The sequence below is a fragment of the Saccopteryx bilineata genome, chromosome 3 (genome assembly GCF_036850765.1).
Source record: "Saccopteryx bilineata isolate mSacBil1 chromosome 3, mSacBil1_pri_phased_curated, whole genome shotgun sequence".
NCBI lineage: Eukaryota > Metazoa > Chordata > Mammalia > Chiroptera > Emballonuridae > Saccopteryx > Saccopteryx bilineata.
This window is the reverse complement of record NC_089492.1, coordinates 259,185,317-259,201,746: the sequence shown is the minus strand read 5'-3', so window position 1 is coordinate 259,201,746 and position 16,430 is coordinate 259,185,317. Positions and strand designations below refer to the sequence as shown.

The 16,430-nt window shown below is 43.2% G+C and overlaps 1 protein-coding gene across 1 annotated transcript; it reads left to right on the top strand.

Moving 5' to 3' along the window:
* Positions 1-12,752: 12,752 nt before the first annotated feature.
* LOC136329096 (olfactory receptor 2A12-like) lies at positions 12,753-14,202 on the top strand. Its single transcript, XM_066265042.1, has 2 exons — positions 12,753-12,812; positions 13,247-14,202. The coding sequence occupies exon 2, from the start codon at positions 13,255-13,257 to the stop codon at positions 14,200-14,202; it is 948 nt and encodes a 315-aa protein (XP_066121139.1). The 5' UTR covers positions 12,753-12,812; positions 13,247-13,254.
* The last annotated feature ends 2,228 nt before the right edge of the window (positions 14,203-16,430 follow it).

Here is a 16,430-nt window from a genome sequence, read left to right as displayed (position 1 = left end):
GCCTCAGAAGTCTCACTGGTACAGTGGTTCTGAATAGTAGCACCACCTTCTAGGTGAATAGTTGTCCCTACCCTCCAGGTGGTCATAAGATGAAATGTGATAATTCTTGGAAAGTGCTTAGGACCATGCCTGACACACAGTCAGTGCTCAGTAGTCAAAGTTCCCTTTCTGCTCTGAGTGTTGGGGGAGGGGCAGACTTCAGTCCTGATCTGGATCAGCTTTACTAATCGCTTTTGGAGAAGGTGAGGTCAGATCACAGGGACTCTAGGAATGACTTACAGAGCTCAGCATCCTCTTTGCCTATCCCTGACCATCTCTACTGCCCCTGGGCTCAGCCTCCCTTCCTTCAGCAGGTTAGCCTGTGGGAGGAGGAAGCGCCAGATGGAGGGCCCAGTATGTAGAAAGGGGCTCTGGCCAGGCCAGCGGTGAGATTTGACTCCAGGGAGGTAGAGGCTTTGCCAGTGGGAAGAGAGGGTCCTGGTAGGTAACGGGCAGCCCCTGGGAGGTAAGCTGAACACAGCACCCCTCCATCACGATCCTGGGATTTCTTTGTCTCACTCACTCACCTTGGTGAAGTAAAAGTCATAAAAGGACACCTGGTGGCTGCGGTTGAAAATTTCAGACTTTGTTTCAGCTGCAAAAGGTAAGAAAGGGAAGCAATTTTAGATTATAGCCAAATATCCAGAAATAGGACTCCTGGGTTCTCAGGATGACCCTTTCTTTGAAGAGGGTGGAAGCAAGGTGGTGGTGGGGGGTGGAAGGACTTGGGAGGGATACTTTCAGAGCTCCTAAATGCTTTCCCCCCAATATCCCCTTCATTTAAAGGTCACTGGAGACTGAATTTCAAGGTGAAGACATTCACTGCAATCCAGCAGGACTGATTCATTATCAAAGATTCCCTTTCCTTCCCCTGCTGCCGATCAAGAAAGAAATGTCCCTGGACCATCCAGGGAAGAACATACGAGGTTGGGCTGTGGTTTGGGTGACAACATTCTTAGAGGTGTTCAAGGAAAGGCAAAATAGAAGTCATTAGAATGGCCCTGAACTATAAGAATCATAAAGCAGAAACACTACTACATTCCTGTCAGGATTGCAGCTTAGTGCCACCATCGAGGACTTGAAGGGGCGATGATTTCACTACATCCCATTTCACTCACCTGTGAGGCCTATGCAGAAACAGGTGGCCTTGGGGAATGACACTGGATTATCACAGATTTAACAAAGTAGGCACTTCCATTGCAGCTGTGTTTGCATTGGTTTCAATGCCTGAGCAAATGGACACATCCTCAGGCACTGGGTCCAGTGCTGTGGGATGTGTGAGATCCCCTTTTTGAGGTGAAGGACAGGTTGTTGCATTTGGCTTCTCCTGCCACCAACAAAGAGAGGCACGATGCCTGGTTGGCCTGCTTGAGATTTGGAGGCACCACATTCCTCATGTGGGTGTGCCACCCTGCTGCGTTTACTTAGTGACCTGCAAAGCCGCTCGTGTGAGTGAAGGTCCGTCAGAACAAGAGAAGGTTCTGTAGTGGGTCCAAGCGGCCATGCCTGTTGCTCTTCCATTTGGACCATGTGACCCAGCAGATCTGAGGACACGTGGAGTGTGAGCAGCGGACACAGGTGCTGTCCGGAGCCTGACGTCCCGTGTTGTAAATCCCAGCACACCTACGGCTTCGGAGCACAGCCTTGCATCCACTGAGGATAACTGCTCCCCTTTGGGAAAGCAGCCTTTGACTTTCTCTCTATTGGGCCTTAGCAGAGATTGAACGCTTAATCAGGAATCACCATGTTACCATGTGACCTGAACTCCCGTCATGAACCTGATGTTTTCTGACTTACCAAGTCGTGGACTTGGCCTGACAGTTGCATTCCATCATCAGATGGAAGTGTGTGTATGGAATTAGACTCTGGGTGTCCTGAAGGTACAAGTAGTTTGTAAGAAGAAGTGTCCCAGTGCCCTGCTCCTGCTACAGGGCCCTCCATAGCCAGCTGGAAGGCCTTCTGTTGGGTCACATGTTGACCCTGAAGACCCCTTCTGACTCTGAGAGCAGAGAAATGAACAAACCAGTATCAATGATCCCTCAGGAATTGATCCATGACAAGAGCTCAGTAAATATCTATCATTATCTATAAAATGGGGACCATGATACCTGCCTCCTCAGAGTGCAGGAAAGACCATGGATGAAAACACATGTGAAAGTGCTCTGTGCACCGTAAAGTTCTGTGAGCTGTCCCAAAGGAGTGTTAATGTTAAGATGATCTTGATCATTAGTGTCATCACCACCTCTTGCTATTCCTTGTGCTCACTCCCCAGACAGAGATGCAGAGAACTTTCTGGGCACTGTCATAGCAAATGAGAGCTAGTTCCCACAGGATCCATCACAGAGGTGTTCTCAGCCTGGGGCCAATTAGAGAGTTTGGGCATGTTAGAACTGCGGGCCACCCTGGCATTTCCTTCTCCTGAGCCCCCCTTCTTCTCCTTGAGGCCTGTGGGCCAACCTGGCTCAGATTTAGCAGCCAGAGACTCCACATCTCCCTCATTTACCCTCAGGACGGGCCTCAAATCTTTATTTATCACGACCTGGCCTCTGGACAGTAGAGGGGATTTCAGTTAGAGTTTAGAGGTCATCATTAGTTAGAGTTAACCACTGATGAACATGGTGCTGTGGACACAGCCCCATTTTAAGGAGCAAGTGCCAGAGATCTGCTGCTGGCCCACCATTGTCTACTTGCAAGCTCTTGACCAAATTCCTCAGCAGTTCCTGGTCACATTTTGTGTTTTGGAAATGCAGGGTAGAACCATGCTTGACAGTCTTCAAGTAAGTCTGTCACTGAGAAAATCAAAGTGGTAGAATGTCATTCTGTCTGTGATTCTAGATTGCTTCTGAACGTGGGCAAGTCCCTGTTCCTCCCAGGACCACAGTTTTCTCCTGCATCCAGTGGGGAGGTGGATCCCTGCCTGCTCCACCTCTTCAGGGCTGAGTGAGGGTCAGTGACATGTGAGAAGAGTCAGGGCTGTGGCTCAGGGCAAGACATGGTTCTCATTCCATTATGGTTATGAGGAAAATGATTGATGAGACATATTTTCATCTGTCTTAGGTTCTGGTCCCCAACTCCCTCCTGCCCCTGGACCTCGGGCCCTATCTGTCTGGCCTGGTGGAACTGTGTATGTGAGGGGGGAAGGGTAGTGAGGTACAGGGGAGAATGCCCACAGGGTGGTCCTCTGAGAGTGTGGCTCAGTGTGAGGAAGGGCTGAGGGAGACCTGGGATCACATTCCTCCCTCCTTACCTCCCATGAGGAACCAGATGGACCTTTCTGGTGCTCCTTACCTAGGAAAAGTTCAGGGACACATAGTGGATGAAACTCCACAGAAGCCAGAAGGAGGGAGTCTGTACCCTTTCTGCCAGGTATGATTTCAGGAGAGGAGAGTGGGAGAGGGGAGATCAGGAAGTAGACAAAGGAGGATACTGACCTTCATCAACAGCTTATTCTGTGCTAAGCATCGGGCTCACATCCCCATGTGGCATCTCTAGATCTGCCTCATACACTGAGAGAGAAATAAGAGTCTTCCTTATTTTAGAGACATCGACACTGAAGCTAACCTCAGAAGACAAAACCACGTGGGGTAGCGATGCACTTAGTTTGAATTGGGGCTTCTCACTTATCAGTCACTGACCTTGGGTGAGGCCCTTACTCTTTCTGATACTCTTTCCTCATGTGTGAAATCCCTGCTTCCCAGGCTTAAGTGGTGCCTGTGAAAAATAGACTCTGTGTGTCCTTGGCCTTTGTCCTTAAAGGTGAGAGCCAGTAGGTCCTGGGTGGTGTTTCTGCTCCCTGAACAGACAGAAGGCAGAGATGGTCTGCTACCTGGTGTGCAGTGGTGGCCTCAAACTTGGCTGGCCCTGCGGAGGTTTGTGAGGTCCCGGGAAAAAAGAACAAAGATCTGGGGTTACTTCAGGCTGTCTGGGAGCCTCTGTCAAGGGCAGACTGGAAGGACTGAGCAGCTGGGCTATGACTCTCGTGGACGAGGGCTGCTCATTCAGGGCTTCACCAAGTGTTGCCAATAGTGGAGGTGAATGTCTCTTGCATTGAGTTGTCCAGGAGTTTCTAGATTCGTAGGACTCAGGATGGAAACAGAGATGTGCTGGAAAATGTCCAACAATCACTCTGAAGAGAAAAGTGGGAGGTCTGATAAACACTGCTTGCCGATTTCTGTGGTGTAAATCCATCCACCATGCCCAATTTCAAACTAACAACATGGTGTCACTGAACTCGCAGATGGGAAGTGATGCACAGAAGCTCACGATTATGGAGTATTGCTTCCATACTAATGAAGTAGGTACAGGGATTCTAGAACACAGATAATAGATACCTACACTCTAGTAGTAGAATAATTAGGAAGTTAAGAACTTTGAGCTTTTGTTTTTAATCTTTGGGTTTTTTTATTTCAAAATTTGATTTTTCTACCCTCACTCAAATTACTGAGATATAATTGATATAACAGTGCCTTTGTGGAAGGTGTACAATGTGACTATTTGATTCATCATGTATGTAAAAAGTATGCCACAATATGGTGAGTTAATGCATTCTTTCCCTCACATGATTATCATTTTGTTGTTGTGATGGTGAGAACATTAAAGCTCTACTCTCACAGCAACTTTCAAGTATCAGTAACTATGGTCACCATGCTGTGCATTAGACCCAGAACTCCTTCATTTTGTAACCAAACATTTCTACCCTTTGCCCAACATCTCCCCATTTCCCCCACTCCTCAGCCCCTGCACCCTCCTTCTCTCTGTTTCTATGAGTGTGATCTTTTTAGATTCCACGAATGAGATCATACAGTATTTGTGTTTCTCTGTGTGGTTTCCTTCTGCTTCATTATTTTTTTAAGCGGAATCCTATTTTTTTTTAATTTCTCCATTGATTTGAGAGAGTGAAAGATAGAGAGAGAAGCATCAACTCCTCCCACTCAGTCGATCCATTTAGTTGTGCACTCATTGGTTGCTTCTCATATATGTCCTGACCAGGGATTGAACCTGCGACTTCAGCATCCCTAGATGATGTACTATCTGATGAACTAAGTGGTCAGGCCAGCCTGGTTTATTTCAATAGCTTTAGGGTCTGTTGAGCTTTGATTGTAGTGTAATTTATTTCATTGTAGTTCATATAATTTAACATTAATAATGATCTTGTTTAACCTCACAACATTTCTGAAAAGTCAGCAATTGGTTCTGGTGACCTGTGGCTGAGTAGGAGGGACCTCAGAGCCCAACCTTCTCTGTCTGAATAGATGGGGAACCACAGCCCAGACAGAAGGCAGGGACAGGAACTCTCAGTCACGAAGGGTACAGCCAGGATTGTGCCAGGATTTCAACACAGTATTTCTTTTAACTCTCCCAGCAATTCCAGGTTAGGGTTCTTAAGGGTTACTTTATCATTTTACAGAGGTGAAAACTGAGGTACAATTACAGCAAGTTTAAGAGAACATGCATTAGAACTTGATAGGTCCTGATTCAAATCCTGGCTCTGCACTTAGAAGAAGTGAACTTTGGGTAGCTTCCTCATTGCACGGGGCCTCAACTTCCTTGTATGTAACATGGGGTTGATTCTATGTCCTCCCAGATGCTGCTTGCCAGGACCAGGTATGTAGGGAATCACCCATCTAATCTTGGACCCTCTATAACCTGGATTTAGGAACTTTAGTTAAAAAGCCCTGAGTGAGAATGGTGATGAATAGGTTTCTTGGAGGATGCAAGCACCAAGAAGCTGTGTGAGGCAGCGAGCTTTGTGCAAACAGAAAGGAATGCATGTGACAGGCTTTAGGAAAACTAGCTTAGAGGTTTATAGATTGCCCTCCCTTTATGCTTGTTATTCCTCTTATCATCTGATCTCCCTCCCCTGTAATCCTGTTACCTTTCTGCTCTGGTCCATAAACGCTCTGGGGGCCTGGGACTCAGGAGCTGAGTCTCCCTTGACTCCCTCTCTCACTCTCTTTTGACAACAGTTTTTGTCCTGAGCAGTTCTTCCATGCAGAATGAAGTCATGGGTTCTCAGCATTTCTAACAAGTGAGCAGGTGCCAAATGCTTTCCACTGGGCAGGTTGCATCCCCTACGAGGCTGGAAAAGGGAAAGAAGAGACCAGTACCCTTTCCATCACCTGGATGGTGTTTGTTCCTGCTCCGTCCCCAAGAGCCTGTTCCTTGTAGGGTTCTTGTTGACAACATTCAGGTAAGTTCATGTTGGCATCACCTCCAGAGACAGGACAGGGGTGTCAGGGGACAGGGATGGCCCTTCCCCAGGTCTCCTGAGAAAACTTGATGAAGAGGAAGGACCATAAAGCCTCAGCCACTTGGCCACTGAGAGGAGTTGAGATGGTGGAGGTGCCCTCTGTCTGGCTACAGGACCCAACAGGCAAGGCCTTCAGGATCCCGGGCTGGCCTGGCTGCATCCAGGGAGCTGCATCATGGACAGAAGACAGGAGCCTCTCTTCTGACCTCACAGAAATGTAAGACTCTTCTGGAGACTGGAACACTGTCTGGGGGGTTGGGGGGTGGCCAGTTACCCTGGGGCTTCCTGTTCAGTCCCCTTTCCTTAAGCTCTAGTGACAGCCTTTCTGTGACATTGTTGTGACTTGTTTCTGTGGATACCTGAGGGGTGAGACGGTCACTGAGCTGGTGTGTGGGCAGGATCCCGTCATCTGTGGGGTCAGAGGTCAGAAATAGCCAGGTCCCGTGTGTCCTCTCTCTGTCCACCCCCAATACCCCTGCAGCCCTTTCCTTCACTCCCTGTGCTCTTTCCTCAGCTCATGCTCCGTCCCTCCTGTTCCTTCCTTCTTCCTAGACCTGCTTCTTTCTTTCATTTATTCATTTAATAAATATTTGTCAATTGTTTCTCCGTGTCAAAACATGTTCTGGGTGCTAGGAACAGAGAAATAATTAATACAAATTTCCTGAGTTTAATGCTCTCTATGGCAGGACAATGATGGTCACTGTGGGAGAAGCCTCGACAGTGACGGGGTTACTATGGTTAGTCCCTCTCCCTGTGCTCTCGAGAGGCCGGGGTAAATTAAGAAGAATGCAGGATAGACAGACTATTGAAAGACTTAATTATTTATTTATCTACCTATTTATTTATTTATTTATTTATTTATTTATTTTACTAAAGAAGTCCCTGGTTAAATAGAAATAACTTGGCTTAGAGGGAGGTTTTGACAAAGATTAACTCCAGAATGGTGATAATTTACCAAGTCTCTTTCCATCAATTTCCTCTGCTTTCAGTGCCACTGATGGTGTCTCACATCCAAGTGATGGGAGCAGATGGAGGAAACCTTATCGTGAGAAACAGTGTGTGGCTGTCACTAGTTGTAGGTGGGTCTGATACTGTGTTGTCCCAAGGCCGCATGCCAGAGGCCATGAATTTATATTATTTAGTGCCAAATGCCAAGAAGCTCAAACAGATGAGCCGACGGGGAAGTTGGCATTCTTCACCCTCCCCACTTGGGCCCTGTGTGCTGGAAGCCAGTGAAGATAATGATTAAGAGTTGGCTCAGAAGCCAGACTACCTGGGTCACACCCCTGGTCCACCTCCCAGCCGTGTAATTTTGAAGCAATCACTTACTCTCTGTGCCTGTTTTTATCTGTACTTAGTACCTTTATTAACCTTTAGGAGGATGAGCTAACACAATGCCTGGCACATAGAAATGTTTCATGAAACATTAGCTATTATTATTATTAAAAAGAGAGGTTAAAAACTCAGCCATATACCCATACTTTAGTACAGATATTCTAACTCAATTGGTGGGAATTAAGTTAAGAGAAAAGGGATAAGGTTTCCTGAGATATTAGATCTGGAACTTTATATCAGAACCCTCTAGGATGACTACGATTGAAACCTGCCAGTAAGCGGAGGAGCCTGCTAGGAATAGAGGAGCATCTCACTGAGGTTAGGGGGTGGGAGAAGGTGGGGTCGGTCAGGGGTGACACCTGCGCTGAGTCCTGATGTGGGAGTAAGGGTAAGACATAGGATGGAGTGTGTGAGGGCAGAGGCAGAGGCAGATTTAATGGTGGGTGCAACAAGTGCACCCTGAGCCCCAAATTCTGAAAGGCCCCGCAAAACCCCAACTTTACACTTTTTAAAAAAAATTTTATTTATTGATTTTTAGAGAGAGAGGAGTGAGAGAGAGAGAAGGGGGAGAAGCAGGAAGCATCGACTCCCATATGTGCCTTGACCAGGCAAGCCCAAGGTTTTGAACCAGCGACCTCAGTGTTCCAGGTCGACGCTTTATCCCACTGCGCCACCACAGGTCAGGCCTACACTTTTTTTAATGTAAGAGGCCCAGTGTTTTCTTCTGCGCCCGGGGCCTCAACCCATCATAATTCGCCTCTGGGCAGAGGGGATGCAGGAGGTGGTTCTCTTTTCTGCTACAGACCTAGGCAAAGGCCTGATGGTGTAGCAAAGATGGCACATACAGGACACTGGGCATACTTGTCTGGAGAATGTGTTTGCATGGGAGACATGCTTTGGGGAGAGAGCTGGGTGCTGAGGCTGAAGAAGTCTGCAGGGGCTGATCATTTAGAAAAGTCTTTGAGACTCTTCTCAATGCCTTTAACTCTGACATAGGGTGAGAAAATCTTGCTGGTATACATGAAAAAGACAGTCATCATCAGGTCTGACATGCTGGAATGGTATCTTGTATTCCTCTCCTTCTACCGTATTCAGATGATGTCCTTGTAATCCTTCTCAAAGGAATTCGTGTCCTCATGGCCCTTGTGATACTGAGCATTGTTTCACTTGTCATGTCAATTTAGATAGCCTCTTTGTTGAAGTGTCTTTTTACATCTTTTAAATCTAGAATGATGAGGCTTGTGACCCCTTCAAGGGTATAAAGCAGGGGACAGGCAGAACCAGTGCTGTGTTTTGAAGAACCACTTGTTGCATTTTGAACAATTCTCCTTATGGAGAATGCATTGACGGAGAAGAGTCCAGGGGCAGGAGACCCGGGAGGGGCTGGTGCAGGAATGAAGGGGAGAGATGATGGGCTTCTGCTCCAGGGCGGAGGGAGGGATGGACCCAGGGACACACAGGTGGTAGGTTGGTCAGGAGAAGCGGTGGAGGCAGGGACAGTGTGGACTGATAATGGCTTGAAGTCTCCTTTGTGTCTGTGCCGACACCAAAGGTAGCCTCTAAAATGAACACACAGCAGTGTTTTTATTATTAAACTGTTGATTGATATTTGGGTAATTCCCTATTTTTGCCTACTTTGATTAGTATTTTGAAAACTTTTGTTCATGACTTTTCTTAAACAAACATGTGTGCATATAAGTATGTGGGGAGAGAGAAATAGAATTGTTGTAAAGGTGGTAAGCATACGTCACCTGTAGGGGACACCGCTAAACGTTATCTCGAGGGACTGCAGATTTGCTTTCCTGTTAGCAGCAGAAGGAATTTCTGTCACTCTTGCCCACGCTAGGGAATTTTCATTTAAGCCATTCTGGTGGGTGTGTGGTGGTGTACAGGGAGCTCTTAGTTTGCAATTCCTGGGTGACTAATGATGTTGAGTATTATCTCACCTGATTAATGGCTGTGTAGATAATCTTTCTGGTGAAGTGTCTTTTTAAATCTTTTGCCCATTATTCTATTGAGTACCTTCTATTTGTTAATTTGTAGTTCTTTATTTCTTCTGATACATCTCTTAAATTCTTCCTTTTAATGTAATCTGGCTTAACATTTTTTTTTATATTGTAAGTGCTTTTTGTGTCCTATTTAAGAAATCTCTGTTTATTCAAAAGTGATATTTTTCTACATTTGATTCTGAAAATTATGTTTTACCTTTACCATTTAAATCTACAATACATCTATAATTGATATTTGTGTATCATGTGAGGTAGGAGTCAAAACATATTTTTCTGTGTAAATATCCACATGATCCAGAGAATTTGTTGACAAGGCCATCCTTTCCCCATTGCATCATGGGATCCACTTGTCATAAATCTGGTGACTGTATATTCATGGTTCTATTCTGGGTTTTATTCTGATCAATTAATCAATTTTTTTATTCTTGTGCTAATTTCATGCCTGCTTAATTATTGTAGCTTTACAGTAAGTCTTAATTTCTGAGAAGTCATCCATGTAATTTTAGAACCAAGTTGTCAATTTCTGTAGAAAAAGAAGAACTGCTGGAGTTTTTACTAGGATTGCACTGAATCTATAAATCAACTTTACATCTTTTTGATGTTGAATTATCCAACCCCTAAACATGGAACATCCTCCACTTACTTAGGTCTCCCTTAATTTCTCTAAGAAATGTTTTTCTACACATACTTATTAGATTTATTACTACATGTTTGATTTTTAAAAAATGGTCTTGTCAATTATTTTCTAGTTGCTGGTATAGAGAAATCCAGTGAGTTTTTGTGATTTTGCTTATTTCAGTTTGCCTCTGATTTCTTTTGGATTTGCTACCTACACAATCATGTGGTCTGCAGACAGTGACAGTTTTATTGATTGTTTTCTGATATTTTGGTCTTTTGTTTATATCTCTTGACTTATTTCAGTGGCTACGATCACCAGGGTAATGGTTATTAGAAATATTTCACTTCCTATGTCAGGGAGCTAGTTACTATTTCGCCATCCAGTACATTTACTTTAGGTTCTTCCTTCTTTTATTGAAGATAATATTTATCACATTCATGAGAACCATTCTATTTCTAGTTTAATACACAGTTTATTTCTAATTTTAATTGATTATTGATATTTACCAAATGTTTTTTCTGTATCTATTAAGTTAATCATATCCTTTTTCTTTGGTTAATTCTATTAATAAGATGAATTAATTACACTGTTAGCTTATTAATCGCTAAGGCAAGCTTGCATTCTTATGATAAACACAACTTCATTGTGATGTATTATCTTTTTAATGTTGCCAAATTAAATTTGCTAGATATGTTTTGGGAGATTTGCAACAATGCTCATAAGACAGATTAGATAACGAGTTTTCTTTCTTGTAATGTATTTGTTATTTTTTGGTATTGATTTATACTAGTCTCATAAAATAAACTAAAATATTTTTACTCTTTTTCTAGTCTTTGGAAGTTTGTTATAGTTGGTGTTATTCTCTTTTATGTTGAAAAGATTAACCAGTTAAGCTATTTGACCCTGGAGTTTTAAAGCTAGGAATGTTTTAAACTATAGACTCAAAAAACATTTATAGATTCAATATTTAGAAAGACAGCAGACACTTGTGCCCTTTATTCTTTCTTTGTCAATTTTGGTAATTTAAGTGTTTTTTAAGGCATTTGTTTATTTCATGCAATTGCCAAGTTTATGGTATAAAGTTGTTTGTAATTTTAAAAATTATCTTTTTAAATTACTGTAGGATATATAGTAATGTTCCGTTTTCTCCCCTGATGTTGATATTTTGTGTTTTATTTCACTTTATATCAGTTTTGCTAAGGACTTATACATTAATTATTTCAAAGTATGAATTTTCGGCTTTGTTCATTTTCTCCATTGCAAATTTGTTTTTGATTTCATTATTTTCTGCTCTTATCTTTATTTTCTCATCCTGTCAGCTTCTTTTTTTATTTGATTTGTAGTTATTATTCTAGCTTTTTGAGATGAGAGGTTATCTAATTAACCTTTAATTATTCTTCTATTCTAATATTGATTTCCATCATGAAGGAAGGATATACAGTAAATTTTTCTTTAAGCACTGATAATGCTTTATCTTCATCATAAGTGAATGATGAAGTTCATATATACTACTTTTCATTTTGATTTTTTTGTCCAAATCATTATTTAATAGTGTATGTTAATTTCAAAAGTGTTGAGTACTTCTTCATTACATCTATTTTTAAATTGATTTCTAGCCAATTTTATGGAAATTAGATAATATAGTTGAAATAATTTCTACTCATTAAATTTGTTTTTTGTTTGTTTATATCTTTTAAGTAAGAAGCGGAGAAGCAGAGAGACAGACTCCTGAATGCTCCCTGACTGGAACCCATCAGGCAAGCTCTCTATCTGGTGATGGTTTGCCCATCGGGGGCTGTTGCTCTGTGCTCAGCAATGGAGCTATTTTAGTTCATGTAGTGAGGCCATGGAGCCATTCTCAGAGCCCAGGGCCAACTTGCTCTAATCAAGCCATGGCTGCAGGAGAAGAGAGAGAAAGAGAGAGAGAGAGGTAGAGGGGGGTGGAGAAGCAGATGGTCGCTTCTCCTGTGTGCCCTGACCAGATATCGGACCGTGGACAACCACATGTCGGCCAGTGCTCTACTGCTGAGCCAACTGGCCAGGGACTATTCTTTATCTTTTTTTGCTTATATTTATGACGCAGAAGCGGATCAATTTTGACAAATGTTTTATTAAATTACAGCGTTTCTTTTAATTAGTATTGGCATGGCATGTTTCTTCCCTTCATCCTTCCTAGTGTGTTTATGTCCTTATATTGAGGTGTTTTCTTTTTCCTCACCTTTACTGAGATACCACATTGTGTCAGTTTAAGGTGTACGACATGTAGATTAGATATATTTATATATTGCAAAATGATAAGGTGTGTTTCTTATAAACAGTACGTAAGATTTTTAAAGCAGTTTGAAAATGTGTTTTCTATTAAAATATTTAGACTATTTGCATTTAAAGTAATCAACTACATATTAAAGTTCACATTTACCATCTTTCCTCTTATTTTATATTTAACTTAAGTGTTTTCTGTTTGAAGTAACTTCCTCCTGCTATTAAATCACAGTGTTCACCTAGCTCCATCTTTTGACAAAGCTTCACATTGTCAACTGGCAAAGAAGAAATTTATAGGGTAAGGAGAGTGCTTGTAGCACTTTCAGACAAAGGGTCTCTACGGCAGACAGGAACTTCCACCTCTAAAGGTTTAGGGGCTGTAACTGATGTGATGTCAAATGATTATTGCGAGACTTAAGAGTGACTTGTTTGCGCACTGTAGGGTGTGAAGTAAGACTGGAGAGATAGTATATGAGCAGTTTACTGTTGTTCATCGTTTAAAGGCTACATGGTTTATATACACTGCCTCTACTCTTTATGAAAATGCTGAGAGATTGGTCGTATTTTACAGATGAGGAGACTGAGGCTCAGAAGTGTTAAGTGACTTGCTCATGAAGGCAGATGAGTAGCGGGGCCAGAATTTTAATCCTAGCCTATCTGTCTCCAGGGCAGGTACTTTTCCTAGACTACCACACTTTCCATAACTTTTAAATGAGTGAAATTCTCTTGTAGTCCCCACCATGTGGATGCCTCCAGTGGAGAACCAAACTTGGGTGTCTGAATTCATCCTGCTTGGCTTCTCCCGTGACCCCACGTCCAACAGGATCCTCTTCATTGTCTTCCTTCTGCTCTACCTGAGCTCAGTCCTGGGCAATGGGCTCATTGTCACCCTGATCTGCCTGGACAAGCGTCTTCACACTCCCATGTACTTCTTCCTCTGTATCCTCTCCCTGCTGGACATGGGCTACGTCACCACCACTGTGCCACAGATGTTGGTGCATCTTCTCGCTCATTCTCAGACCATCTCCTTTGCTGGCTGTTGGTTGCAGATGTACATGTTTAGCGCCCTGGCCCTGACTGAGTGCATTTTATTTGTAGTCATGGCTTATGACCGATACATAGCCATCTGTTACCCACTGCGTTATACAGTCATTCTCAACTGGGGCCTGTGCACACGGCTGGCAGCTGGGACCTGGGCCTGTGGTTTCTTCCTTTCTCTGATCCATACATTCTTCACCATGCAGCTGCCATACTGTGGGCCTAACGTGATCAACCATTATGTCTGTGATGGCCTCTCGGTAAGAAGCTTGGCTTGCGTGGATACCCACCTCATTGAGATCGTGGACCTGGTGATCAGTGTCTTCTTGGCTGTTGCTCCACTTTCTCTCATTTCTGCCTCCTATGTCCGTATTGCCCAAGCCATTCTCAAGATCAAGTCCACAAAGGGCCGCTGCAAGGCTTTCTCCACCTGTGCTTCCCACCTCACTGTGGTCTCATTCTTCTATGGGCCATCCTCCTATATCTACATGAGGCCCAACTCTAACTATTCCCCAGAGCGAGACAAGCAGATCTCTCTCTTTTACAATGTCTTCACTGCCCTGCTCAACCCTGTGGTCTACAGTCTGAGGAACAAGGACATCAAAGGGGCTTTTCTCAAAGTGATGGGGTGGAGCAGTGTGGCCCAGTGAACTGGAAACCAGGATGGCCCTGGGGTATAATGCCCATTGATGAGGAAAGAGACAAATAACATCTATAAAGATGTAACCAACCCTGTGCATTTTATCCAACATAATATTTTTTCAGTGGAACAACTGTGGTACATGGAACCAACATGGCTGTCTTGATCAACTTGCTATATTTTGGTACAGTGTCAATTCTCTAATCTTAGAGGCTCACAAATGTTCATTTACTGTTCATGTTTTATGTGAGTTATTAGTGAACTATTGCCTCTGCCAGTGAATTCTCGGATTCACCCAGAGGGAGGAAGCCCTATCTGGAACATGCTGTTCATATGCCAGGAAGAAACAAAGGTTGAAATATATGATGACTCTTAACACTTCAGCCCAGATGTGAAATACCTCTTTTTATTCACTGCTCACTGGCCAAAGCAAGTTAAATGATCAAGTCTGTTGGCAAAAAAGCAGATAGCATATTCTTCACACAGAAAAGTAATGTAAATTATTTGGCAATGGGGACAAGTGTAAAACCCTCCACAGTGAGAGAAGCAATTACTGGGAATAATAACATAATTCACCAAAATGGCATTAAAACCAATAAAATACATGTATAACCAACATTAAACATGGGGGCTGTGAGTGACATGGTTTATAAACACAGAAGAGGACCAAGGTAATGTAGGCAATCAAATAAACAGATAAACAATAAATATCTGTAGAGAACATTGACTATAAAGCCAATGGTATATGGAGCCAATGCAGCCCACAGAGCTGAGTTGGTGCATGGATCCAATGTGGTTCATTGTGCAAGCACGGTATCCTCTGCATTGTGCTGTGGAAGGACACAGAACATCGAGCACCCAGGGGTTTAGTCTCAAGCTTGCTAACTTGTCTTGTGACTTTGGACCATTCAGTTCCTTTATCTGGATCTTACTTCACTCGTATATAATGTGAACACCCTAAATTTAATGTGTCTAAAATTCTATATCCCTGAGGTTCGGTGCATGCAACTCAAATGCAGTAAACTGTGACTCCTCTGTGAACCATGCAATGAAGAAGGGAACCACAGAAGAATGAGTTGCTGCATGTGCACTGCCCATCTGTGAACCATAGTGGGCACCACACATGACCGTAACTCTGATTCTTTCAAGGGATCTGAATGACATATGAGGCTCTCTAAGAATCCTGACACAGAGCCTCAGAGTTATCAGGAGAAAGCTCTCATTTCTTCTGTGCTTCATTGTGGCCCTGAGATCATGAGGATGGGTCCATTCAGTTCCAATAGTTCTTGAGCGTCTATTAGGCCACAGGCAGTAATAGACCTTGTGGAAACCAAGAGAGAGATGGAGACATATGCAGTCGTTAATGTATAATCCACAAACAAATGATATGCCACAGGAATCTGTGGGGACTGCTGACCTCATAAGCGTGCCGTTTTCTCAGTGGGTGCAGACAGAGAGGACCAGGTTACACCCACCCGACTCCTGTTCACCACTGTGCCCTTCAGCACTTTGTAAACTCTTCAGAGGTTCAAGTTAAAGAGACAGAGGAAGAAACCCCAATAAATTAATATTGTTTCTTCCATCATTGGAGTAATAGCTCAAAATAAAAATTAAGATTAATTACTAAAAAATAAAGGGACAAAACTATCAGAAAATAAAGTTCTTCAATTAAGTAATATGGAAAAGGAAAACCTACTTAAGAGTTAACAGCTAAAGCCTTGTGAGAGATTAAGATTTGGCTGATACCTGAGGCTGAGTAGGAGTCATCCTTGCAAATAACCAGGAGAAGGACTTTTCAGGCAAGGGGACACCAGCCACAAAGGCTCCCAGTCTAGAAAGGACTGTGTTTTGCATGCAGAGATAGAAGAAATGTCATGTGATCACAATACAGTGAGCAGTGGAGATAAAGATAGCATTGAGGGGTAGGCAAGGTATAGGTGTGAGGAGCCCTAGGATATAATTGTTTGTACTAAGTTCAGTGGGAACACTTGGTCCTTATTAAAAGAATGATGTAGCTTAAGAATGGTAGACTTCGTGGTGAGTGTGACTTGAGGTGATAAGAAAGGAGGTGGGAGAAAAAGTCTTTGGAGATAAGAATATCAGAAACTCACAGACTAGGAATGAAAATAAATAATACCCTCCCTTTTTTGAGAGAGAGAGAAGAGTGAAAAAGAGATGGATACAGAGACAGACAGGCAGAAAGGGAGATTGATGAGAAGCATCAACTCGTAGTGGCGG